Source organism: Idiotropiscis lumnitzeri, chromosome 1 (genome assembly GCF_059441095.1).
Source record: "Idiotropiscis lumnitzeri isolate Australia: NSW breed Sydney's pygmy pipehorse chromosome 1, RoL_Ilum_1.0, whole genome shotgun sequence".
Lineage (NCBI taxonomy): Eukaryota > Metazoa > Chordata > Actinopteri > Syngnathiformes > Syngnathidae > Idiotropiscis > Idiotropiscis lumnitzeri.
Genome location: NC_142391.1, coordinates 15,543,916 through 15,569,452, shown reverse-complemented (window position 1 = coordinate 15,569,452; position 25,537 = coordinate 15,543,916). Strand labels below are relative to the sequence as shown.

Sequence of the window (25,537 nt, the reverse complement as noted above, 5' to 3'; positions counted from 1 at the left end):
CTTTTAAAAGTACAGAATATATGGGCATGATTTTAAAATCCTTCTAAATGTAATGTATTCCAATAGATCTATTATCATTGAAAACATTTTATTCAAATTCAAGAAGGGATCATGAGTAATTTGTTGTAATGTTGCATGATTCCTAGGTTTGGACTTAAAACTTTTTTAAGCAATTTTTGTGTGTCTGTTATACAATCTAATAGATTTTTTTACATTTCAACTCAATAATTGACCTATTTATTTGTTTTACGATAACCATCTCAAAAGAAAGATGGCAATTTTATTTCGCAGACATCTGTAACATTGAAGAAAACAGATTCTATAAAACGGTTTTAATTCTGAAAGGCCGACAAGACAAATAAGGGGTACTAAATACAAAACAAAGCAGTCCCACACAGATTAGCTTGGTGTAAGGATGTCCAAAACAAAAAAAAATAAAATAAAATCAAGTTGGATAAATTAAAACATCCTCTTTGAACGAGTGACAAAAACCAACTGTGCACTGCTGTGAGGACAAACAATGTTAACAGCAGTGACACTGCTCCAACTTTGAAGGTTAATAGAACCATGTATAATAACTATGTGCAGGTTTGCCTCTATATGCCATAGGTTCATGCACACCAGAAACAGTCACTGCACATGCAATCACCTCTTCAAACAAGTCTACTTTTGGTTGTGGGAAGAAGGGGGGAAAACGTCTTTAAATCAACCCTCAATTTACATGTTCCCATGCTAATCAATTTAGTAGTTATGGACAACACAAGCTTTTTACAGATTAGCTGGTAGGCTGATAAATCACACTCAAAAGCAATGACTCAAAATGTACCAAATCTGTAAAAAGGAAAAAAAAATGCAACATTAACAGTTTGTACATTCTAAATTGAATCAGTTTATCACAAACATCAAGATTAACGTGAATATGGTGGGGAGGCGGGGATTGGGGCGGCCCTTGAGATTCAGGACATTTGCGAGGGAGACACCTGGGCTTTCCTCATGGAGCGTAGGGCCTTCTCTCTGAGGTGTTTCTCCAGGTCATCCAACGTGTCCTCCACTTCACTCTCTGATTCCTGAAAAGGAACAAACGCTGATTAGTTTTACTAAACCGGCGAGAGAAGCTCATGTCAGTCAAACAACAATACATCTCCTGCTTCGGTGTTCTATGGTGGTTACTGAAAAGCCATCAGAATACCTCCGCTGCTAAAGATGACAAACAGACATAACCTTTCTTGATTCACCATCTTCATCCCCACCCTGGTTCTGCTGGGTCTCTCCACTCCCGGCGTTGCCACTCTTCTCCTTCTTATGCTTCTTGTGCTTCTTATGTTTCTTGTCCTTCTTGTGCTTCTTTTCCTTCTTCTTCTTCTTTTTCTTGGCACTGCCATCAACATCCGAATTCTGCAATCAACACATTACAATGCTATTATGAGGGCCTTTGAAGATTAAGGCAACAAACTGCTGATGTGATTTTGTCAATTTGACTCTTAATTTGGCAATAGCGATTGCTAGGGCTGCACCAAAAATCGGATTTATTTTATTTTTTGCAATTAAGAATAAGGGAAAAATATTTTTCATTGGAGGATTAAAATCTAATTTCTTTAGGTCCATGTTAAATATCACAATAATTTTTATATCGCAGTAATCAACACCCAATCGAACATTGCATGTTTTTTCAAAATACTGCAGCTCAACAATCACACTTTGAAAATAATCACCATATTAGTTTGAATACCTTGCTAGGTGATTGGCTACCAGAGCCACTGCTTGCTTTCTTGGCTGTTGGTGGGGACGCACTCGCAGATCGAGATGGTGAGGGGGAGGCTGACGTGGGGGCTGGGTGCTTCACTGCAGCTGGGTGAGGAGAAAGGGATCGAGATCTGGAGGAAACTCGTCTCAAAGGCTGAGGGCTCAAAGAAAGTCTGTAAGAGCAATGACACAGAGTTAAGATTAAGTTCACATGGTCTTCATGGTTCACACTCATTTACCATTTTGCGTTAGGGTAATGAGAGGAACAATTGACGACTATTGTTTGTTTAGAAGTGTATTTCTTTCTGCCATGGGCAAACTAAAAACATAGAGCATGTAAACTCAAAGCGCAAGTCAAGTACAAAAAAATCTTTACAATACGTTTAGCCTAAAAGGTATTCTTATCAATTCGGCGTTTGGAATAAGAATCAAGCCTAATAAGCCACCCATTTTTATCCTTGGGCTCACCTTGCAAACCTCACATGACCAAACCCAGGAAACAGGTGAGCCATGACGTTAGCAAGCACAGCCTTGTCAAAAGCAGGTGCAGGTGCTGGTATAAGACAAAATGGCAGCACCGAGATATGGATAAAAATGGGAGGATTGTTCTTCCACAAACACAATATTAATCACACGGAGACAACATTCTCTCCTTCTGTGGTCAGTGTTCAGTGTGGTACACCCCATGCCTAGTTGCTGTCCTGAAAATAAGCAAACTGACTGATTACAAGTTTAAAGACACTCATGATGCTAATTGTGACAAATCTTAGTTTAACATTCCTACGGTCAAATCATTTTCAATATTGTCTTGAGATGTCATTGTTTGTCCAGGCCAGTTTCTTTCGTTATATTTATTTTATTTTATGATTCTACGACTTAAAATAGCATTTAAGTCTGATTTTTATTGGTCAATTTTTTATAACCCGTTATTACCAATACTGTATTACCTGGCAGTTTCATGTCATTTCCATGACCATTAGAAGTTTTGCTTTCTTTAACACAATACACATACGATATTGCATAAGCCAATCATGTTACTGCGCCAAAAAAAAGATGCAAGTAGTGCTCTATTTACCTCTGGTTGGTGCGCGGCTCTGGGGTACGTGAGACTCTTCGGATTGGTTTTTCACTGTGTGATGGCGAGTGTCTGCGCTGGTTGGAAGATTCGAAATGTCTTGCAGGACTGTTGGAATCTCTGTTTATGCGACCGCGATTTGCAGGGGACTGGGAGCGCCGACTTGCTGCTAAAGCAGGGGATCGTGCATCTCGACTCAGCCGGACAGAAGAGGACTTGGGGCTTCTTCTGTGTCTGGGCGGGGATGTAGACGAGGGAGGTGTGCGCCTCCGCTGCGTGGGAGAACTTCGGCGTTTCGGGGATCTAGAAGGACGGCGTTTGTGCCCGGGTGAACCACGTCTAGCAGGAGAAATAGATAATTTCCTCTTCTGAGGAGGTATAGGGCTGTAGCGACGCTGGATGGGAGGAGAATAACGTCTGTTGGATGGAGACAGTCTGCGGGGAGGTGGGGAGGGAGACCTGCAAAGCACCAAAGACATTTTAAATAGAGATCTAATTTAGTGTCAATTTTACAGGGACAGATCATTTTAATATTTAAAGATGTCCTTTATTAGTCCCACAATGGGGAAATTTGAAGACCTTGTAAAATGAACTCAGTTATTTCTTTCTAAATACATTTTAATTGGTATTGGTAAATTTACAAGGCTCATTTTCACTTTACAGTTTAGAGTTGCCCAAGGCAAGAATAACGACCAATCACGGCTCAGCTTAAGAAAACAGGTGAGCTGTGATTGGTCGTTGCTTATTATGTATTATGAATATGCCAATACCTTCGTCTTGGTGAAGGGGTCCTGCGACGCCTTACGGGAGTAAGGGAACGACGTCTACGTGGACCAGGAGAAGGTGAACGTCTTTTCCTGAAAGTCAACAACAAATAAGAGTCAAATTAACGGTTAAGTCTCGAGCAAAAACATAAAAGAAATATTGACATAATAAACTTACATTTATGTACGAGGAACATGCAATATAGTATCAAATGTGAAACGTCTTGGGGTTAAAAATATTTTTACACACAATTACAAATAATTGCATATTTATACTTGGCATCAAGTAGTGGAGTAGTTCTTGCCTTACTAAAACAGTTTTAAAAACCTTGAAATTTGATTTAAATTGAATGCGTCTTACCTAGGAGAGGCCTCTCTTGGTCGCCTCCTCGGGGAAGGAGTGTGGCTACGCCTCCTCTTAACATCACCATTCCTCGCGCCTGGCCCTCCCTTTGGTCTCTTGGATGCTTCGTCATCTGAGGAGGAAGAACCTGAATCTGAAACCAAAATGAGGTGTTACAGCAAAGTAGGGATGGCTGCGTGAAATTCATAGTACCTGAAGATGACTCCTGATTCTGTCTACGATACTGCCGTCTCTGCTGCACAGAATCTGCAGTTGCGCCTTTCTCATTCTTATCCTCCTCTGAAACAGATTATGAAATGTGCCTTCAGTCTCCAGTCACCATGAGAAACGAACATATTTAAAAAAAACAGTTGAATGGTGTGACTTGACGTTCACCGTTAACTAAAATGTACTTCTGGATGCATAACGGGTCCTGCAGGTTAATACTCAAATGTGATTTGTATGAATTAAAATTATACTATTAGTCTCAGTTTTGCTATTCAGTATCTAATAATGAGATGCAAAATATTAATTTTGATGAAAAAACAGCGAAGCAAAACCGCTTTTTTTTTTTATCTTTGTGACTTACTTTGTACAATAAAAGTTGTTTACCATCAGTTTGCTTCTAGCTTGCATGCCTCAGTTAGCCACAACTGCATGACCACAGGTGCAATCTGATATGTATCATAGTTTAACTTCTTTTCATTACAAAGGCAAAAACGCTCAATATTGATTGAATCGTCAAATGTATCAATTTAACGACATTTTAAGATGTATGAGGCTTTAACCAGAATTCTATCAGAATTGAAGAGATCCACAGTACTGTTTCTAACATACACAATTTAAAAGGGTATTCCAAATGAGACGGTGACTTGTGATTTACAATTACAAGCATTATTTCATGCCATGACGACTTCTATGAAAACCATAGAAACAAGCAAGATTGAAGACGTTACCAGATGATCTGGCAGGAGACGGTGACCCTCTGCCCCTTCTGACCCGTGGAGATGGTGATCGCCTGTCTTTCCTGGGAGGGCTTATGGAGGCGTCGGGAAAGTGGGGCTGTTTTCGTGGTGGCGTGTTGGATATTCTTTTCATTACTTTTTTAGGCGAGTGTGAGCGAGAAGAACTGCTGCCAGAGGATGAAGCAGAGCGCGAACGTCTCCTGTGGGACATACTACAGATTTAGAACCACGAGTGACATAACCCATGGACATAAAACACTTCAATAGAGAATTTTGGATATTTGATTTCACAATGTTACAAAGTGATAGCAATGACTAACCTGCGAACAGGAGAACGCCTGTGTCTGTTTCTAGAGATGGGAGGGCCCCGTCTGGGTGGGCTTCTTCGACGTGGAGACATTCTCCTTCTGGGACTCGGTCTTCTACGTGGAGAGTAAGATCTGAAAGAGGTGAGAGGATAATTGGGGTTAACTGTGAACGGTTTTGAAGGGAATTCAAGCTTGCATTACATAACAGAAAATAACCTTGAACGAGAACGCCGTTTGCGATGACGGGAATGAGAACGGGAACGGCGCTGAGGTCTTTCCTTCCTAATGTCCTTCTCCCTTTCCCTGGACTTGGGCCTTTCCTCATTCTTATTTTTCTCAGGTGGAAGCTCCTTCTCTTCAGTCACCGCATCTGTTTTCACCATCTCCACAACAGTTTCACTAGAGGAAAAAGGGTACATTTTATTTTGAGCATTTGTTTACGATTGAAATGTAATTCCAATGTGGTGTCTTACTTTTAGTTCAACTAGAAATGATGCAGAGGAGATACTGTCACAAAATCTCAGAACGACACATCTATCCACTATGACAAGCCAAGTTTCAACACGTACCTTGTGGAAGACGCTTCTTGGATGACTGGTTCGGGTATGGCTCTTCCTGATGTGTCAGGCTCCACTGGCTGCTCCACAGGTTTTGTGGAAAGCTGCATCAAGGGTGGTGGAGGTGAACTCCCACTCGGTAGAGTAGCTTTACGCCTTGGGGAGCGTGAGGGGCTACGTTTCCTTTCCCGCCTCAACGGAGACCTGCGTCGTGGCGATGGAGACCTCGTCTTACGTCTGGTTATAGGAAAGGTTAACAGTGAGCTGGATCAAAACAAAACTATGCTACATTCAGCTTCCTTTTTGAAGAGAGACAAATACCTTCTCGGGCTCTTTGACTGACCCCTCTCTCTTGAATCCTTTTTGTCCTCCTCCAACTTCTTCAGAGAAGCAAGCTTCTCTTGTTCAATCTGGATGAGAAGACATAACTATTGGCCCCGCTAACAATTGAGCCTTGTGAAATGCGCTGTATCAACCGAGTTGGATTGGATCTAGATTTTATTTGCGCTGTCAAAACTCCAAGTTTATGTGCAATTTTGAGGGAACATACACAACAAGTCATCATCAGACCAAAAACAATCTCCACATGAACATGTTGGCTAACAAAGTCCCTTTGGCCTTTAAATGTTTAGGGGTGATTTCACCTGTCTCTGCTTAATTTCTTCTTTCTTCTGTTCCAAAAATGCAGTTGGGATGCCAGCTATGTTCTCCTGGGCACTCAGCAACAGGGGCCAAAGGTCTCTCATGAACTCTCTGGCATTTTTCCCATTCAGGAAACCCGTCAAGTTAATCTGCATCATCTTGCTATCCGGGTGCTGCAAAACACACGAAGCAGGGAAAGAGAGAAACAGAGAGACAGAAACATAATGCTGTTGAAATAATGGAACAAAATGACATAATTAAGAGGTAGGCTCTCTCCAATGGGAGTGTCTACATTTCATTTCTCAAAAATAAACCTGTGATTGTTGATAACTGTAAAGCAATGTATTCATACTTAAATGTATAAAAACCCGGAGTCCACTACTGGACTCGGAAAATGAGTTTCATTTGAACTTCAATTCAAAAAATGTGTTCACTGATGGGGGAGAGATCTAGCTGATCAAATCTTGCATGCAATATTGCTATCATATTCTTGCTCCTCTATATACACGTGTACACAGAGTATATTTAAAAGAAGTGATCTTATCTTGTTGATGAGATTTAAGTGATATTCATTGAAAGTATGTGTCCCTTCCCATCCCATATCCCCATGTACAGTCTCCCCACAGACTAAAACTTTAGGATTTTAACAAACAGCCACAATACAGAGTGCATTAAAACCCAACACTTTTAAGTACAGTTCCGTTGTCTTCAGTGAGTCCCGTGGGATCTGTGGGCATGGAGCTCCATTGGCTTGCTTCCGCCTCACTACTGCTTGAGACTCAACCACCTTGATCTTAATGTTATATCATTTATCTGAATTGCAAGAGACGAACAAGCAATAATGAGTACAGAGCAACACAAAAAAAGGTGTTATTCAACAATAGCAATTCAATAAGCTCTCTTACCATGGTCTACTCATAGTACCATTTAACTTTGTAAATCTAGCCAGCGTTACCATATTAACACATGAAAATATGGTTGACTGTAACTTCATAAAAATATAGTATTAGACTGGCAACAGACCTTCACCAAAATGAGGGTATATCAAAGTTAATAGTTTGTCTCCCTCTAATGGGCAGACAGTGTGACAAAAATAATTTTGCCAAGATTCTCTATTTATAATTTTAAAATGCAGCATACTTTGAAAAATTGGCTAAGCAACATGCACAATGTATCGCTTAAGTGTGCATAACATTATTCAGAGGGACTAATTTCCAACTAAAAGTTATCATCTCTAAATAAGGAATATCAAATGAATAAAAAACAGGTGGATTCATTCATGTTTCAACTGCCATTGTGAAGTGCAGGAAAAATAAAATACACATACAATACCTATTGGGTCGGGTATACTGTACATGATGTGATCAGACACACCCATCTGTATCACAACCAGGGCAAAAATACATGATACTCATTTGGAAGTTGGTTGAAATTGTTCTACCTTTGTGCTAATTTAGGTTACAGTGTTACTCTTAAAAGTGAGTTATCTATTTCACTTCCCTCAAGACGAGCAACTGCCCCCTTTATACCTACAACTTCGACTACATTTTAAGGGATCTGGACATTTTAATGAGCTGAATAATCGTAGGGAGGATATAATTATGGCATTTTTTCAGGTGTGTCTACTACTGGCATAATATTAATGATCCCTGTATATAACTCACCTCAAAACACACACTGCATCATGAAGGGAGAGTTGGGCTCAGTGACTTTGGGCTCAGGAGAGAGCTAATTAGGTGTTGGTGCTATACTTCTGATGCAAGGTATTACATCCATATTGGTTCAGGCCTTTTAAATCATAAATCACATCATAATTAGAAGTATGCTGAATAAAGTCACTTTGTTACATAACAGCAAAACATTGTTATAATCGCACCAATTGCTGATTTAACCACTCATTTAGTCTAAGATGAGCACAATTTGACAATTTCCCTTCTTTAATGAGAAAGCACTTCCCTCATATACAGTTTTGTAAAAACAAACAAGTAACATAAAATTAAAAGCATTACCTTATCATCAAGCTGGTTAAATATGAACTCTATGACGACATCATCCTCGAACCCCAAAATCTCCGTCACCCGTTGAGTAATCCATGGCTTTATGACTTCGAGGTTTACTTTGGTCATATCCACCTAAGATAAGCAGAGGCAAATGACAACGACATCATTTAGACATCATTAAAAAAAAAAAAAATCATCTTCTGGGGCTGTATGCCCCTGAAAGGATCACATGACAAATTGGTCCTAGGTGAGGATCCAGACAAAGCACGGCTCACAGACACCTTATGATGTGTAATTTTATTTGAACACGTTTTCCCTTGCTCAAACAGAGTTTACCGGCGGCCCCCTGTGGAGACATGCCCGGAAATGGCGAGTGCCTGGTGGCCGGCCCGACCCAGCACACCTTGAAAAGGCAACATGGGCTCACAGTTCAGAGTACCTACCCTTTCTGGAATCCTTGGAGGGACTCCCTCATTCTGCTGGGGGACTTCAATGGTCATGTGGGCAATGACAGTGAGAAATGGAATGGGGTGATTGGAACAAAAAGTCACCCTGATCAGAACCCGCCTCCTCAATTCCACTGAAACGCTTTCTCCTTGAGGAAGCAGTGTCTGGCCACTTTGAGGTGGGCTCTTCTTATCGATGAGGTTAAAGTCATCAAGATGGTTGAAAAGCTTCTGTTGCAAGGACACTGGTTTGACATCTGCCTGGAGTTCCTAAAGGCTCCGGGTGTTACAGGGATCTTCTGGTTGACTACAACATCCAGTGGACATTGGAGACAGTGCCTTTTGATTGGCAAAACGAGGTGGATGGTGTATTCCACCTATTAGGGGCTCACACTCCTCAGACTTGATGGCAAGGTAAATAGCTGAAGAGGAGGGTCTGTTGGGAAGTCGAATTTCAGTTTCAGGAGGACCAGTATATTTTTTTGTCCTGGCGATGGAAAAGTCCACCAGTTCTACACCTTCTGCAGCATTCTTAAGGGTACATGGGAGTTAGCCAAACTCATCTGCATGTGTTTTGTGGACTGGCGTTAAACCGTGTCCCTCTGGGAATTTGTAGTACCAACCCCCGTTCGGATCCACAAGAACACTGTGTAGAGTTGTATCGGTGAGGTGTCTTTGGAAATTTTCAGGGCAATTCCCATCTACAAGACTCCTTTCTTGTTAGAGGGAAAGCAATGCGATTATCATCCGACTCATGTCATATGTTTCTGAGTGGGTATTGAAATAGTGAGTTGCTTTTGGAAAGACTCAAGTGCTTGGAAAAAATATTTCAATTAGCAACACTGGCTATATTTTTACAAACTAGTTTGTCTCTGTTTGCAGTCACGTTACTGCAAGGAGCACGCATCAGGAAGGACTTATTAACTCTGAGTAATACAAATTATCTAATTATTCAGCTGTTGTATAAATCCTAGAATTGAGATATCAATGACTCCAACAAAAACAAGATGCATCAAAGGTAGATTTTATGTACCTTCTTGTCGAGACATTCTGCAAATTTCAGCTGCTTTAACAGTTTCTTGTGCTTGTTGCTAAACCGGTTGTCTTGCTCTGCGCTCGTGCCCTGTAGAAACAAATTTGTGAATATTAGCTGATCATTTTAAAGTAGGACATGATAACAAAAGGTGGGTGGTAATGGCCTACATTTACTCTTGAAACCAATCAACAGAAAGACAGCAGTCCAACACAGCAGCTACATTTACAAAGTGACAAATTTATGTGTTGTAAGGCCGCAACAACAATGGAAACAATGGTATGCCACTCGCAATCAGACGAGGCACAACACCCCTGGCCTCACTTTCAATCTGTTTACCCTACAGAGAATAGCAACGTCAAGCACAATTATCAGTGCAATAAATTCATTTATTTCTATTTTTGTTAGTTTAACAAGAATGTATTTACTTATAACTGAAAAGTTATCTCGGAAGTCACAATGTTGGATATCTGAATTTAAACATTATTCGATTTTTTGTCAATCTGAGGCACATGCTGTGATTAAAAATATGTATGCATCACAAGTTATTCGGAATTTGAGTTTTTTTATTATCAATATGATTACTAATTATTCCAAGGGCAACTTTTAACTTTTTCTTGAGTCTAATGACGCTTAAGATAACAGCTTTATTGGTATAATACATTTTTGGCTACTCTACCCACCTCTAGTAGCACCACATGCAAGGCCCAGAAACTAAATTCTCACTTATCGGGCGAAATCTATTAGAAGCAAAGAATTCGGGGATTCAAAGAATAAGATAAGATCCCACACGCAATGTACAAGTAAGAAGATGGGCGGAGGTACGACTGATCGTGATCAGATTATTTTACTAGGATTAAACATATGACATTGATAGCAATGAGCTAACATTGGCTACATCGACGACTGGTTTATCTCATTCTAAAAATTGAAGACAACGCAGCCGATAACGGTCTACATTGTGTTTCTCAAAGATAGAGCAACACACGTGTCAGCTATTTGGCTTTACGTCAGACATTAGCGCTACTTCAATTTTCTCCGGTCAGTGTTGCGGCAACGCGCTCATGGAGACGGAAACGATGCACCACCCGGGCGCCATCTTTATTAGCCAAAGCTAGTCTTTCATGTAACAGGCTAGCAAAGTTAGATGTCATTTTCACACACACAGCACGTGAATAATAACTCCAAAAGCAATTTGGAGCAATACAACACCGCGTTACAAGTTTAGCTTCCGTTTGCTAACCCTCGTACGAACTCATGTTCAACGATCTTAACCGAATATCGAGCAAATTGCAATGCACCAGTTGATAGTCGGTGCCCAAAACTACAACGTAACTCAATAGCAACCGGCCCTATATGCAAACGTCAAAATGACACACAACGCTAAGAATATATCTGGACAGAATCGAGAAATTGGTTTGAAATGTAGTAAATTTCGCAGCATCTTACGCGGAAGAACCCCGCGTCCATCGTTGAAGAAAATAGATGTTAGAAGACCGCTGAGTGAAGACGTGTAGCACCAGCCTCGTGAAGATTGCGATCCTGCAGGACGCAACATGAATTACATCCACTGAAGCAGGCTCTCGAAAGACAAGACCTCGATTCGCACAAGTGTCACTTTAAAGCCATGACATAAACAAAACGCATGTTGTGTCTTTGCAGTATTTGGCCGAGAAACGAGAACACACGTGTGCATTTTGGCACACCTTTGTATGTATCAGTTCATTAAAGGATCGCTATTTTTGAGCCCCTGGGCCCAAACAGATCTCTTACCACGTGTTTCTGTTTCTTTTCATTGTTTAACTTATTTATTTAAACAAATAATAATTTAAAAATGGCTTACAAAAATATCGGGATAATTCTGGGGCAGGGTTTGGGTATCTAACCAGATGAACCCCACCACCAGATGCCACTATTTCCACGTCCTGAAGCTTCATGAAATTTCTACCTGCCCAACAAGTACAATACAATACAATACAATACAATTGTATTTGTATACCGCATTTCACAACAGATGGAGCTGTAACAAAGCACTTTTCATATGGTGTAATATAAATTAGCAGGTAATAAGTAAACAAGGACTGTGGGTAAAGTTCTCTATACTAGGTCGTAGGGCTGGGCGATAATTTGATCAAAATGTATCATGATACACTCGTGATCAATAATATAAAATGCCACCTTTACAAGGTCATCTGAGGAGAGCTTGCACAAAAAATATGTTTTGAGTGCAGCCGAAGAAGAAACAGCTAAACCAGGGTACACAAAAATGTGAGCATCTATTCAGCCTGTTTTACATGTTCCCCTCCTCCAACATCCAGTGTACTGGAGGAGGGAGCCATCTAAAACAGACTTTTAGATGTCTCCCTTCTCCAACATCAGGTGTGTTGGATGAGGGAGACATCTAAAACAGGCTGGTTAGGGACTCTCAAGGCCCAAACCTGGGCACTCTTGAGCTAAACAAACAAACAAGAAGTGTATCAATAGGCTGTGTGTCATCAGGAGACAAGGAAATGTACATCTACGTGTCCTCAGCATTACTGTGGAAGCTAACATCATGTCTCCTGTTGACGGTGAAGTAATGGGCCTGAAATTGAACCTTGGGGAACCCCCACATTTCAGTTCACGTGTCCATGTGTCCGAAGATAGCTGGGTTAGGCTGCAGCACCCCCAGCCACCCTTGTGAGGTGAAGAGATAATGGATATAATACAATTAGTGATTACTTCACCTACAATTACATAAATAAAGTGTTACCCAAAAAAATAAAAAAAATAAATAAAAAGTTGAAATTCATCATGTGTTTTGTTTTTTAAATGACGATTGAAATATCAACAATTTTTTAAACACTGTCCCATTTTGGTTTCATCAATTCACTTTCAATCTAGCCTATCCCAGCTATCTTCGGTCAGTAGGCGGGGGACACCCTGAACTGGTTGCAGGCCAATTTCAGGGCACACATAGACTAACAACTATCCGCGCTCACACTCATACCTAGGGGCAATTTAGAGTGTCCAATCAACCGGCTATGCATGTTTTTGGGATGTGGGAGGAAACCGGAGTACCCAGAGAAAACCCACGCAGGCTCGTGATAACATGCAAACTCCACACAGGAAGGCCGGGGCCGGAATCAAACCCACGACCTCTGCACTGTGAGTCCATCGTGCCGCTCGCATTTTGGTTTTATTCTACATGGAAATCACTTAATACATTTAAAAAAAAAAAGTCAGTAGAAACGAGGACAAATGCAACATTCCTCCTTAAAGTAAATTATGCTCTTCTTGATCACTTCTTTATTGCAGAATGTTCATCAGCTGAGTGCCAATTTCCCCCACTCAATGACCATGTTCTTTATTTCTTTCTGCATCATTTCCAGGTGACGAGTCTGTTGGGTCCACCTTAGAAAATAACCTGTAAAAAGATACACACTAAAAACTTGTCTTGAAAACTAAAATGCGTTTTAGAAATCATTATTCTTTCAACATTTTGATCTAGATTTCTAACACAACACCACTATCGTCAATGTTTAATGGGAAAATGTTTTGCATTCACTATCAATAGTGTTGATGTCGTAAGACTAGACTTTGAAATCATGAGAGGCAGATGAAACGAGGCGCAACAAAAATATTGCTCATGTGACAATAACGATAACAAAATCTACTAATACCATATAGTTGACGAACAAAGAAGGAGACTAATATGGTTTACAAAATAAAATTCTAAAATTTCTCTTCATTTTCGTAAACCAAAACAACTTATAGAATGTAACAAAATGTCAATTTATTTCTGTTCCCTGGGTCTCAATGTCTTTTCCTCAATCCCGACAAGCGATGTATTTTCTGGATCAGAAGAAAAAAATAGGATTTCTGGAAAATGACTTCAGCCGCAGGTGCTTCTTCTCAACCGACAGGTGAATGAGCTCGTTTATCTGCCAGTTGAGTAGCACTTTTGGCTAAAGCCAAACTGCGGCATCGCTTTAACTTTCTAGATCTGAATTTGCTACCTTTGCTTAAATGTCATTCGTTTTATTTGACTAAAACAAGACTAAAACGTCATCAGTTTGCATCAAATAAAAACCAATCTTGAATCCATACGATAACCAAAGCTCACCCCTCCAGAGCTGTAAAGATTGTGGGTGGACTGAGGGCCAAATGGCCAGTTCATTTGGCTCATATAGTGGGTTGGTGTAGTGCTCTCTTTCCCTTGGCTTCATCAGGGCTCGAAACAAACAATGAGTCCTGTCCTTCACCTGGAGAGCACAGCTGGGACGGAAGGCGAAAGATCGTGCAGTAGGATGTCAAGTTAAATTCTGCACATCCGTGACAAATATTGAAGCATGACTGACCGTTCCATGTCGCTGTTACAGAGGAAGGTGCCGTAGTCTGAGGCATAGGCTTCAGTCGCCAGCCTGAGAAGCAGTGCCTCAGAGAAGCCGAGTGCAAGGGGGAACTGGCACCATAACTGCCACACACAGTCCAGCAGCAACAAGAACACTGGACATTCCTGCTGCAGACGAGCATGGGACAAAGCTGAGTGGGAACATCGATGCTGGAATGGGTGTCCTGCCTGTTGGGTAGATATATACAACCGTCCATTCATTTTGGCAACATCACAAAAAAAAAACAAAAAAAAAACATTGAGCCATATGGGCAACAAGAAGTCATCAATTAACACTCAGATTACCTCACATAATGATAGGGAGAACTCACGACAGCCACTAGATTAGAGAAAACTGCTTAAATCCCTGTGAGAATGTGTGCAGGACCAGATTAGGTAAGAAACACCCACATTTTACAGTTGCTCCACCCAAAGGTCATACCTGGCTTGAGTGTGCAGATTTGAGTGGATGGGAGAATGCGCATATCTACTGATTTAACCACGCCATAATACAAAAATGGCCCATAATAGTCGGTTATTCATGGGTGTAGCCAGAAATCTGTTGTGGGATTGCGAGGGTAACACAACAACTCTGTGAGGGGGGACCATGCGTGGGGCCGTCAATCTTTATGGTACCACCCACAGTCAGGGTTTCATGAATTAAGATTCACACATATACAGAATAAGGCCCATCACACGCTTAATCACCAGGAAAAAAAAAAAAAAACTAGCAGTTTGCTGATCGTAAATTAGTAGATGTCATTTTTTTTGCAGTGGCATTGTTTTGGGTACTACCTCAAAGTCAACTTCAATGTTATGTACTAATACGCTAGCTAACAACCAAGCAGGCGACCAGTGGCATTTTGCATACTACATTCAATAGCTCATTCACTCAAGCACAATGTCACAATAGTCTATTAACTCATTTACTCCCATTGACGGCTAAAGACGTCAAAGCTCCTTTTTTTTTTTTTTTTTAAATACTCGGCTGGTGGTGAATGAGTTAATTATTCACAATTCTAAGTTTTTGACTTAAATTTGTTCCTGCTTGTACAAAATATCAAGAGTGTTTGGGCAAGATTGGTATGTGTACAACCAGAGGTCAGTCAATCAAAGTCGGCAGAATAAAATATAAACTGTTGTGACTGATTGTGCCTTGATGTATGAGTTGCTATCCAGTTCCTGCGCAATTGCGGTGCTCCTTTTATGTTTTGTTCCTTTATTATGTCACATTTATTCTGTCGTAAAGGCCTGATGTCTTCGAGGATATAAACTCTGGTTACCCAGTGACACATTGTCAGTACGTCAAGTTTTCTTTGAGTCAGAACATCAAGATTTCTTCCATGTCTTCTGCATCAAGCTCTGCTCTCTGTAGTTACTTGATACATTTACTTTTCAATCGCTTTTACGTTTCATGTCTGCTTCTGGGTCTAAAATCCGCTCCTAATTTGACACCATCAACCATTCACAATCACCACCACACCTGCACATCAGATTTGAGCTCTTACCAACTACAGTACTTGTAATAGTGAATGGCTTTCTGATAATTAAAAAATATATATTTTGCCATGCAACAGAGTTGGATATTGTCAACAACTTTACGAAACAATAAGTATCACGATACAGGGGTCACGGCCCAATATGTATCGTGATACCCTATACATGGCCTACAAGGGGATCCATGTCCAGATTTTTTTTACATAACTAACAGTCACATCTATACACAAATGATATTTTTAATATGCTGGACAGCAGAAATATTCTCTTCTTTGTTGGCACGTATTGTAAAGAGACCCGCAACGATATATCCCCGTATAAATGTTTTGGAGCACACCACTATCATGCACACACCTGTACAAACTCTCTCTCCAGAAGTGTCAGAAAGCCTTCCAGTGTACGACAACTTGGGTCCACAATGAGTTGTGCAAGCGTGCTAATAAGTAGTGTGGAGTCTGTCCCCTCAGAACCGTGAACCAGGACTGAATGGCCATCTCTGGACAGAACAAACACACGTTGCATATGACAATAACGATGAAATTAAAAAGATAGCTTTTCTGAGAGGCATATAAGGCACAAATAGTTCCTACCTCTCCACACACTCTGCCAGCAGGCCAGCGGTTGACAGAGCAGTTTGGACATGAGATAACCACTTGGAGTTTTCTAGCTTAGTAAGCCAGCGGTCCATATTTGGGGACTTATCATCACAGGCCTCCACCAGCTTGATTAGACTCTCCTGGAGTGATTTACCCCTGTAAAGATAATTATTATCCGCTGTAACCGTGTAAAGAAGTTTTCAACATTTTTACAGTGAGTATCACCTCAAAAGTACTGATATTTATCTCTCCATTTTACAACATTAAATAGAATAGTGCAGTAGACCCAAAAATTAGATTTTTCTATGAAGTATATTTTTATGCTTTCTTTACATTATGCAGTTTGAACATTCACACTTTACAAAAAAAAAACATTTTTATAATGCTTAAAAATAATATACAAAAAATAATATACAACTGAACTGAACTTATAGGAAACATTTGCAAAAAATACTTTTTGTCATTGTTCAAACTTTAAGTATATGCTGACAGCAGTAAAATGTTCTGTGAAAAAAAATTATCCTCCTCTGGCCCCAGCAGGTGGAGTTATATTTAAGAACCGTTCCCGAGGAAAACCAACCAGTTAGGGATAGAGGGCTTGACCTACGAGAGGTCGCATGTTTGCCGCTACAGTCTCGTGCCGACCTGTTAAATAGAGCTTCAGGAGCTTTGCTAAAACTATGGCAGAATATCCATCTGTGGCAAAAAAAAAAAAGTGCATCCCTTGTTTGCCAACAACTGGACACAAGACCAGTATACCAAAGCAGAGCAAAGGGACCTCAGGCACATTGGAGGATTCAGAAGCAATGAATAATTTCTGTTCAACGGGAACTTTTTTCACCTCTTTTTGCTTTTTAATTGAATGTACATTACCAAAAAAAATAAAACTTCAAAACATTAATCATCCTAATAATAATAACATTTAGGACCGTCTTTGTCTGGCACGAGGTCTGTCGGCACTCGGCTTGGTAATTGTCAGAAAGTTCGCAGATCCGGATAAGAGATATTTAAAAGGGAAGTTTACGCCGATGTGGGCGTGAAAAAAAATGTCCATACGTCACCAAAAAAAGCAGTGGCTTTCCATTTCCTTTAAATGCGGCAAATTCACATCTCACATGAAGACATCTCTGCGCAGAAAAGGAACTACCGATCTGTGCGTGACCAGAGTATTGTCGCTGCTTTTTGCGTAGGAGGGCACCAAACAACACAAGTGGGTTCCCTGATTAATTACAGAATGACCTGCTGGCAACTTAAAAGACCCACCCTCTCTACGTCGGAATGCTCGGCATGGGGCAGAGCGTTGAGCCAAATTACCAGGCAAGCGGAACGAGGCTTACACCTACATGAAAATCAGGATACGCCCTGGATAGCGATAACTTGTTTACAATGCTAATGCTAGCTCAGTATTTCTATTACTATCGCGACAATGCAATTGAAGTTATGGAAGTCTGCTTGTAGTTCCTGATGATTGACCTGATTGATGTCGAATGAACTCAACTGTGTTCACGCCCACACGAACGCAAAACAGCCTTTTGTTACTGTATCACGCTGCGTGTGTTTGCGAAAATACCAAACCTTTGTCTTGGTCTCTTCTCCACACCGAGTTCAACAGCTCACCACACTAGACTTGCTGGACACGGGAAAGGAGACCATAGAGTTACCAATGCACACCTTTCCATGTGTCTGTGTAGCCTCTTCCAGTTGCTGTAGCATGATTTGGACTCAAACCCGCCGCCCATCATCCTGGCCTGCTGCGCCTGCTGAGCTGAGCGTGTGTCAATAATATAACCTTTGTCTGAGCCCCCAATCACATCCTGCAAGAGGCGCTCATCTTCCATGCAACGCTTCCGATTGGCTCCCGTCAGTGGCTGACCGCTGCGCAAAATGACCTGAAAATGGGTTTTGTTTGCTTTTCAAAACAACAATAAGACTACGATGAATAGACGTTAGGAGACCTTGGCCTCACCGTGCCATTCTTCCTGTGGTAGTAGCAGAGGACAGGGAAGCGTCCCCCCTGTCTGAATTTGGCAACCTTTTTTAGAGCATCATCACCAATCGCCTTGGGGACAATGACAGCTGGTGGGTAAGAGGGGCATACTGCGTAGTCTTGGTTCACAGTGCTCAGTCGCCACCGATCATGCTGGAATGAAAAGGTACCATCGAAGGTTGACAAGGCAAATAAATGACGGAAAACCACTGGAAATAGAAGTGCATACAGCACATACAGTATGAAGAGGCTCTTTCACTTGACCATTACCAGTTGTATTGACGCATCACAGTAGTGAACTCAGACGAAAGCATGATTTGATTCAGTGAGTAGCTTTCCATTCCCCAGAAGAAACTGGATTCTTAGTTTGGTGCATTGCTCAAAAACTCAATACATGCATTCATTTTCAATATCGCTTCTCAAAGGTCATAGGTGAGCTGGAGCCTGTTCCTGCTGAGCCTGGGCGAGAGGCGGGGTACACCCTGGACTGGTCACCGGTTAATTAAAGGGCACAGATGACCTTTTACACTCTCATTCGCAGCTATGGATGATTTCAAGTCTTCAACTCACCCAACTGAAAACCCACATAAGCCCGTGGAGAACATGCAAAGGCCCCAGTAATGAACATCCAGCCTGAAACTATGAGGCTGATGTGCTATCCCAAAAGATCAATGGAAGTGAATTTACTTATTTTCTTGAGTCATAAAACAGCCAGGACAATACTGTGGGGGACAAGAATTGACATGAACACACGTTGACAAAATTGGTGGTAACCCTCTGTTAATGTCAGGACAACCCACAGTTGTCACACAATTCACTTGAATCTGTTAAAAGTAAATAGTCGTGAAAAATAACCTCTAAAAATTAGACATTGCTTTTGAATTGTGGTTCAATGCGAGATTTGTTTTAAAAAACAGGTATGGTCAAAAATGAAGATCCACTTAGCTTAATATTTTGCTGCACTACCGTTCTTATATACCTTTATCATTCTTGACTATAATTTTCTTTATCTCCTGAGTCAACGCTCTCCTTTGCTCGCTTGATACGAGTCCATGTTTACTGTGGTATATACACCGTGTCACCAAAAAAACACAGTGACTACTAGTCACCCTTTAAACAGTTCAACTGGCTGATTACAAGTGTGAAGACACCTGCGATGTTAATTAGAGGACACACCTTGTTTGAACATGACCCTTTGGTCAAATGATTTTCATTCTTTTCCTGGTGTGTTACCATTTTAGTTCAGGCCTGTTTTACGGGTTAATTTAAAGAGAAAAAAAAAACCTCTGTTGAACCACAATTCAAAAGCAGTGTCTGATTTTCAGTCCTTCATTTTCATTACATGTTTATTTACTTTTGTCAGATTCAAATTATTTTATTAACCATTGTGTTTTTTTGTTGTTTTTTTTATTAGCAGAGAGCTACCCCTAATTTTGTTTGTGTGCACAACCATTGATGTATTAAGCCAATTTCCTGTAATCTTTCCAATAAGTTTAAATTTATCACTGGGCTACCCAGTTCATCATGTGGAAGATTCGCAAATTCCCAAATAGGCTTAACACAAAACTAGCTAGTTCCAGTGACATTTGTTTTAAACAACAAGGCTTCTCATCATTCACAACAGATTTGTGAAGGAATAGCCATTGAAATATTTACCCCTCCATTTCTAAAATACGTATCCTCATTAGCGTCGCGGATACGTTGGAGCCTATCCCAGCTGACTTTTGGGTGGGGATGCAAGTTTCTTTATTGTTCTTCAGGCAAACATGTTGACATGCTTGACCATGCGCCTCATGAGAAATGGTATTGTTCTAAAGCAATAAAGAGGAAATTCTCAGAGCACCTCATTTAAAAGCCAGCGCTTGCTTTTGAGGCCACTCACTGTTATAAATGTTAGGTTGCTGGAGGTTAACTTCGAAATAGGGAATGTCCTCTTTCTTGACCCTCACTACCTTCTGTTTCCCGGCCATTTTCCTGTCATGTGATTGTTGGCTCATGGATAGGAAAACGGCGCCAAGAGACATACTATATGAGTATTTTCAATCTTACAAGTTCCGCCATTTCAGCGTAATGCCTTTCAGGGGTAGAGAGGCCCCACTGGTCTCGGAGGCTGGCATTGGAGGGTCGGTAAAAGAAAGGATACATCTCTGCCACACAGTTCAGACACGACAGGGTCTGGAGAAAACAACAGTTAATGTTGCAAAACTGAAAAAGAGAATTAACAGATAAACGCTTCCAGGTTAAGTTGATCAAATTCCAATAATTTTATGTACCTCAATAGATTGTGCAATGTTAAGACACTGCTCCATGCCCGGGATGTCAAGTTGGAGCACACGCAGATCTTTACACTTGATGACGATGGTCCCAGAAGATTCTGTAGCCCTACGTACAAACACAGAGCAAAACAATAGCTACGATACCCCTGTGATTGCTTCCCTCTTTAGATGCCCCATATTTTTGCTCTAGCATTGCAGAAAATTGGACTTGCACAACTTTGTTACATGGGGCTTCCGCTTGCTTTAAAAACGGAGTTTTACAGCTGCAGCACACAAATGAGAGTTGTTAGTAGTAAAGCAAGCCGCACACACGACGAGGAAGAGCTATAGTAATCAAACATGTTTCCTGTGGGCTGTAGGTGCAACGAACTGCTGACACATTGCAACACAAATGAACCTCCAACCTGTCGCTGCGGCCGACATTAGGAAAGAGGCCGAAGTAGTTGAAAAGGTTTTCCACACTGCTTAAAACACATTTGAGGGATTGTGCTGTTAGATTTTGGACAATTTCACAGCATAGAATTTAATCAGAGGCTAGTTCCACCATTTTAATATTATGATTAGCAAATGTTATGAGAATATCCTGCTTATCTATAAGATATTCCGCTTGCATCTCCTCACCTTTTCTCAACAGCATCGATGTTTCTGAGGAGCAGCAGAACCTGCTGAGAGCTTTCCTCCTCCCGGTTCGAGAAGATCAGGTGGTGGCCGGTGATGCAAAGGGTGCCCTTGCAGGGAGGCTGCAGAGGCTGCTGGAGCACAACATCTTCTACATTGGCGGTCTTGATGTGCTCCGAAAACTCCATTCAACCCAAGTCAAGCACCAGCAAACATTGAGAGTCAAAGAAGTGCCTCAACTTGAAATCACTTCCTCGCCTGCACTAAAATGAAAGACAACTACAGTAGACAGCTCCTCCTCCTGTTTCTCCTCCTTCTCCTCCTCCCCTTGCTCTTGCTCGCCTGTTATTCTCACGATAAAAACGAAAATAGAAGTGGCTCCCCTGTTTGAGCATAGGCCCGAACATGCATAAATATTCTTCACACTGTTGCAAGCTGTTGCATGATTGAGGATGCAAGAATTATAAGTGAATTTCCTCTCTGTGGCTCAGTCCCTCGCTTTTACACTTACAACTGAATAGATCATTTGCAGGGGTTCACGTTTAAGAAAAACAAACGAGTTTATTTAGTTATCTTCATTTTCTAATGAGTGACTGTTTCTTACACATTCAAAAATTCCTCCGTGTGTTTTCTTTGAATTGTTGTCAACCATAAAAGGAAGCATTTTAGCGCTTAGCGGCAATGACCCTTATAATGCGATTGCAAACTGCAATACAGCCAGAAACCGCTAGATGTCGACACAGTAAAAACATGTAAAGGAGAATTGCTTACTCTAAAAAAGAAACCATTTTACAGTAGTAGGCAAACTCATGTGTTACACTATAGCTCCATTCAACAATGGGGTTATTTTTCTACAAAGCAAACCTTGAAAATACGTAGTCTTCACCCTATCGCATTTGTGTTTTTTGCAACTGTTACTAGATTAAATAAATAAATAAAACAAGCAGTCTTTGTTGTGGATGATTAATCACATTTACACCAGAGGACATTTTGGTACTCCCCTGATAATAAAAGAAAAACCCACAATGATGACTTAAAAAACCCGAAACTGGCAAAAATAAGAAGGAAATGCTTGACATTAACCAGTGAAACCTAGTCATTATTTTCTTTTTGTGGTCCAACTGAATTATTAGAATGATAATAATAATAATAATAATAATGAAAAATGGCACAGACAAAAATGAGGTTTTAATTGCTAAAATTTGTGTGGAAAGTGCTTAAATGCATTTATAAACCACAATGTGTCTGGGATTATGTCTGATAGTGAAGATTGCGGCTTTTTCATTACACATGTACAAAAAAAATCTATAACAAAAACATTGTAGGTCTACTATGAAATAAACAACAGGCTCTACTTTATTGTGGGGCTGCTTTGCTAAATCCGGCACAGGGTTTCTTGACCCTGTGCTGAATGCACTGAAGAGATCTTGGTCATGGGTTTTTGAACAGGATAAAGATACAAACACAATTAATAAAAACGTGAACAGTTAAAAACAACACTTCAAACTCTTCTGATGTCCTGGTACAACTATTATTGAATATGTGGGAAAGACGCTGAAACAAATAGCCTGAGAAGGTAAACTTCAAATCTGTGAAGGGTAAATACTTAGCTCATGAACAGTGGGCCAACGTATCTGCTGAGATGCCAAAAATACCTGTCGAGACATGCTATAGACTATTTGGCCGTTACAGAAATCGCCTGATTACAATATTCCCTCAAAATGTTGCGCAATATAATGAACAATACGCATTCTGTCATTTGAATTCTGCCCAGGCCATTTTGATTTATTTTTAAATCATTTTAGTTGGAGGATAGAAATAAAACAATGCTTGATTTTCTTTGAATAATTTTCCGTTTATTATTATTACTTTTGTCAGTTCCACGGTTTTTTTCCTCATTGATTATTGTGGGTGTTTTCTTTTACTTTATCATTATGTTCGTGGTTTATTTTTATGTTTGACCACTTTTTGTACATCTCTTTGTAACGGTTGAGCTTGTTGTCAAAGTGCACTATAAATAAATTCGCGTTGACTTGAGAGTTGAGTTACGAAGAGTGGTTTATTAGTAAAACGTGAGCCTCCGTCACAATAGGGACCCCCCCAAGTGTCACTTTAATCCTCCCCAGCTTTTCGTTTGAGGCGACCAATCAAATTGAAGTATGTGCTTATATTGCATGATGCAACCCAACTCGGCGGTTTACTGTTGCCTTTTAACATAACGTTTGACTTTGCGATCACACTTCTATAGGCGTAGCGGCCATGGGCGGTCACTGCCTCAATCCATCCGCTTATAAAGGAAGTGCAGACCTGTTGCGCGTCAGGAGCAAGTGTCCTGCAACACTTCCAGTGAACTCCCGGTTGCTCGCATGGATTCCAAACACTCTGCAGATGAGGGAGACACTGAAAGTCTGGACAGCTTGAAGGCACTAACAGAGAAGCTCAAGTTAGAGACTCGCAGACCTTCCTATCTGGAGTGGCAGGAGAGGCTGCAGAGCGAACCTTGGAGGGACAAGAATCCAACTTCACTGCGACACGAGCGCGACCCAGACGTGGTCGTGCGAAACATCTGTGGCTTTGACACTATTGATGACGCCTTCAACTTTCTCAGAAAAGAATTGGTGAGTGACACTGTGGAACTTTTACGTAAAATGATCCGATACCCGTTAGCCACAATATTTGCTACTCTTGCCATTGCAAGAGCCCAAGCCACTTTGGATTTTCAAAATGGACAGATGGGGCAGGTCATCAGTATATGAGGTAAAAATAAATAGTGAAATAAAATGTTATGAACATAAAATGTAACATAAGAAATAAGCCGTGTCTCTTTTTACATTGTATTTATTGTGTAATTATAATCAAGTAACCAAAATTTTCATTAAGTAAATAGATAAATAGAACCCTGGACCTCTACATTGTGTCGCCCTGAACCTCACCCTTAATTCCTAAACATTACTATTTTACTTTATAATATATATGGTTAATATTAGTATTAGTATTAGTATTCGTATTAGTATAAATATTATGAAAACCTGATGTACTAGAAAAAAAAACAAGGGCAGATTCAAAATCAAAAAAGTTAAATAGAAAATGAAAAAGTTTACTTGCATTTCTGATTCAAAATTTAGGGAGTATTTGTCGACCAGTGTGTTTTTGGATTTGTAAGAGGGGAACATAAAATTAATTGAACAAATATTAGAGGACTTGTCTCTATTTAAATGCTTTGGGCCAGATTAAAAAACTGATCGGGTCACATTGTCCCTCGGCCATACTTGGCCCACCTGCCCCTGACTTATAAGAGATGAGGAATAATATTAGAAGCAGCACAGCATGAAAATGTTCACCACATCACTGCAAACTACTACCACAATAATTATTGTACTTCTTACTTCATTATTATCTCTGTAAAGCCACATTTCATGGCTCAGTAATTAGCATCTATACCTGTTTGGTGAGTATGTAAAGAAAAAAAAAGTTGTCCTAAAGTAAACATAAGAACGTCAACAAACCCATTTACTGTCCGTGTTATCGCAATCACATGATCAGTGTTTTGTTTGTCTAACGTGTTATTGGTTGCGGTTACTCGCTAATCACCTGACTAAAACAATACGTTGCCCTCCAAAGCGGTGGTTTATGATGTCACCAAAAAATATCCAGTACCTTACCACAACTTTTCTTTTAATATGAACGCTCAATGCCTGGCTCATCTCGTCGTCCACTTGAACTAAATTACTTGGTGTCAGCCTCAAAACGTTGATTCTTTTTCATCTCTCCCCCGCCCTTAAGAGGGAGATGCAAGACCAGGACAACCATCTGGCCCGTCAGCTGATCCGTCTTCGTGGGGAGATCAACAAGCTGAAAGTGGAGCAGGTGTGCGAGCGCCACAAAGAAATGCTGGACAACGCGACGTACGAGCTGGAGGAGTGCGGCGAGGAGTCCGATCTGCTGTGTGACATCCCCATGAAAGCCACGTTCGCTCTTTCCACCCCACTGAAACATCTGGGCCTGACGAAGATGAACATCAACTCGAGACGTTTCTCACTATGTTGAAGCTTCATCCCTTCATCCTGATGATGAATATCAATTTCTACTTGACTTCCACCAAGCACTGAGTCTTATTTACGCTTTGGGAGGGCCGCACTGTCAACCAAAGGAAGCTGAAAGCGTTTTGCTGTATGTTTAGCGGTGTGGCACGCGTGGGGAGTGCACGAGCATTCTTATTACCTGCCAATTTATATTACACTTTATGGAAAGAGCTTTTTTACAGCTCCATATGTTGTGAAATGCGCTATAAAAAATAAAATTGTATTGTATTGTA

General features: G+C 40.7%; 3 protein-coding genes across 10 annotated transcripts; 1 reads left to right on the top strand and 2 right to left on the bottom strand.

The window, feature by feature from the left end:
• Positions 1 to 317: 317 nt before the first annotated feature.
• On the bottom strand, positions 318 to 11,478 carry srrm1 (serine/arginine repetitive matrix 1). 6 transcript variants are annotated; one of them, XM_088306060.1, is made up of 16 exons: positions 11,326 to 11,478; positions 9,877 to 9,966; positions 8,407 to 8,529; positions 6,400 to 6,570; positions 6,077 to 6,165; positions 5,768 to 5,992; positions 5,415 to 5,597; positions 5,211 to 5,330; positions 4,882 to 5,090; positions 4,139 to 4,225; positions 3,944 to 4,079; positions 3,589 to 3,675; positions 2,819 to 3,277; positions 1,730 to 1,916; positions 1,222 to 1,395; positions 318 to 1,067 (listed from the first exon to the last, which is right to left on the bottom strand). In XM_088306060.1, exons 1-16 carry the CDS (start codon positions 11,344 to 11,346, stop codon positions 957 to 959), a joined length of 2,472 nt encoding a protein of 823 aa, XP_088162186.1. In that variant the 5' UTR covers positions 11,347 to 11,478; the 3' UTR covers positions 318 to 956. The 6 variants fall into 6 exon arrangements, with proteins under 6 accessions (XP_088162186.1, XP_088164491.1, XP_088166133.1 ...); XM_088308365.1 differs by lacking the exons at positions 9,877 to 9,966; positions 11,326 to 11,478 and adding an exon at positions 8,062 to 8,185 and having other exon boundaries at positions 6,400 to 7,775; XM_088310007.1 differs by lacking the exons at positions 9,877 to 9,966; positions 11,326 to 11,478 and adding an exon at positions 8,062 to 8,185.
• An 808-nt stretch (positions 11,479 to 12,286) lies between these two features.
• LOC148343382 (myotubularin-related protein 9-like) lies at positions 12,287 to 21,490 on the bottom strand. 3 transcript variants are annotated; one of them, XM_088303901.1, is made up of 11 exons: positions 21,226 to 21,490; positions 21,009 to 21,068; positions 20,602 to 20,710; positions 20,378 to 20,503; positions 18,308 to 18,481; positions 18,013 to 18,230; positions 16,336 to 16,497; positions 16,100 to 16,241; positions 14,217 to 14,437; positions 13,982 to 14,133; positions 12,287 to 13,282 (listed from the first exon to the last, which is right to left on the bottom strand). In XM_088303901.1, exons 1-11 carry the CDS (start codon positions 21,408 to 21,410, stop codon positions 13,182 to 13,184), a joined length of 1,650 nt encoding a protein of 549 aa, XP_088160027.1. In that variant the 5' UTR covers positions 21,411 to 21,490; the 3' UTR covers positions 12,287 to 13,181. The 3 variants fall into 3 exon arrangements, with proteins under 3 accessions (XP_088160027.1, XP_088160028.1, XP_088160030.1); XM_088303902.1 differs by having other exon boundaries at positions 21,009 to 21,065; XM_088303904.1 differs by lacking the exon at positions 21,009 to 21,068 and having other exon boundaries at positions 12,288 to 13,282.
• A 1,931-nt stretch (positions 21,491 to 23,421) lies between these two features.
• fam167b (family with sequence similarity 167 member B) lies at positions 23,422 to 25,537 on the top strand. The gene is made up of 2 exons (XM_088305143.1): positions 23,422 to 23,840; positions 25,006 to 25,537. The coding sequence occupies exons 1-2, from the start codon at positions 23,589 to 23,591 to the stop codon at positions 25,267 to 25,269; spliced, it is 516 nt and encodes a 171-aa protein (XP_088161269.1). The 5' UTR covers positions 23,422 to 23,588; the 3' UTR covers positions 25,270 to 25,537.

Coding starts and splice junctions, on each gene's coding strand:
- srrm1 (XM_088306060.1), bottom strand. CDS start 11,346: ATGGACGCGGGGTTCTTCCGC. Junction 4,080..4,138: donor GAATCAGGAGTCATCTTCAG/GTACTATGAATT, acceptor TTTTGGTTTCAG/ATTCAGGTTCTTCCTCCTCA. Junction 3,278..3,588: donor ACCCCTTCACCAAGACGAAG/GTATTGGCATAT, acceptor GGTGCTTTGCAG/GTCTCCCTCCCCACCTCCCC.
- fam167b (XM_088305143.1), top strand. CDS start 23,589: ATGGATTCCAAACACTCTGCAGATGAGGGAGACACTGAAAGTCTGGAC. Junction 23,841..25,005: donor ACTTTCTCAGAAAAGAATTG/GTGAGTGACACT, acceptor CCCGCCCTTAAG/AGGGAGATGCAAGACCAGGA.
- LOC148343382 (XM_088303901.1), bottom strand. CDS start 21,410: ATGGAGTTTTCGGAGCACATCAAGACCGCCAATGTAGAAGATGTTGTG. Junction 20,711..21,008: donor AATGTCGGCCGCAGCGACAG/GTTGGAGGTTCA, acceptor GTTTGTACGTAG/GGCTACAGAATCTTCTGGGA. Junction 16,498..18,012: donor CTACACAGACACATGGAAAG/GTGTGCATTGGT, acceptor TTATCTTTACAG/GGGTAAATCACTCCAGGAGA.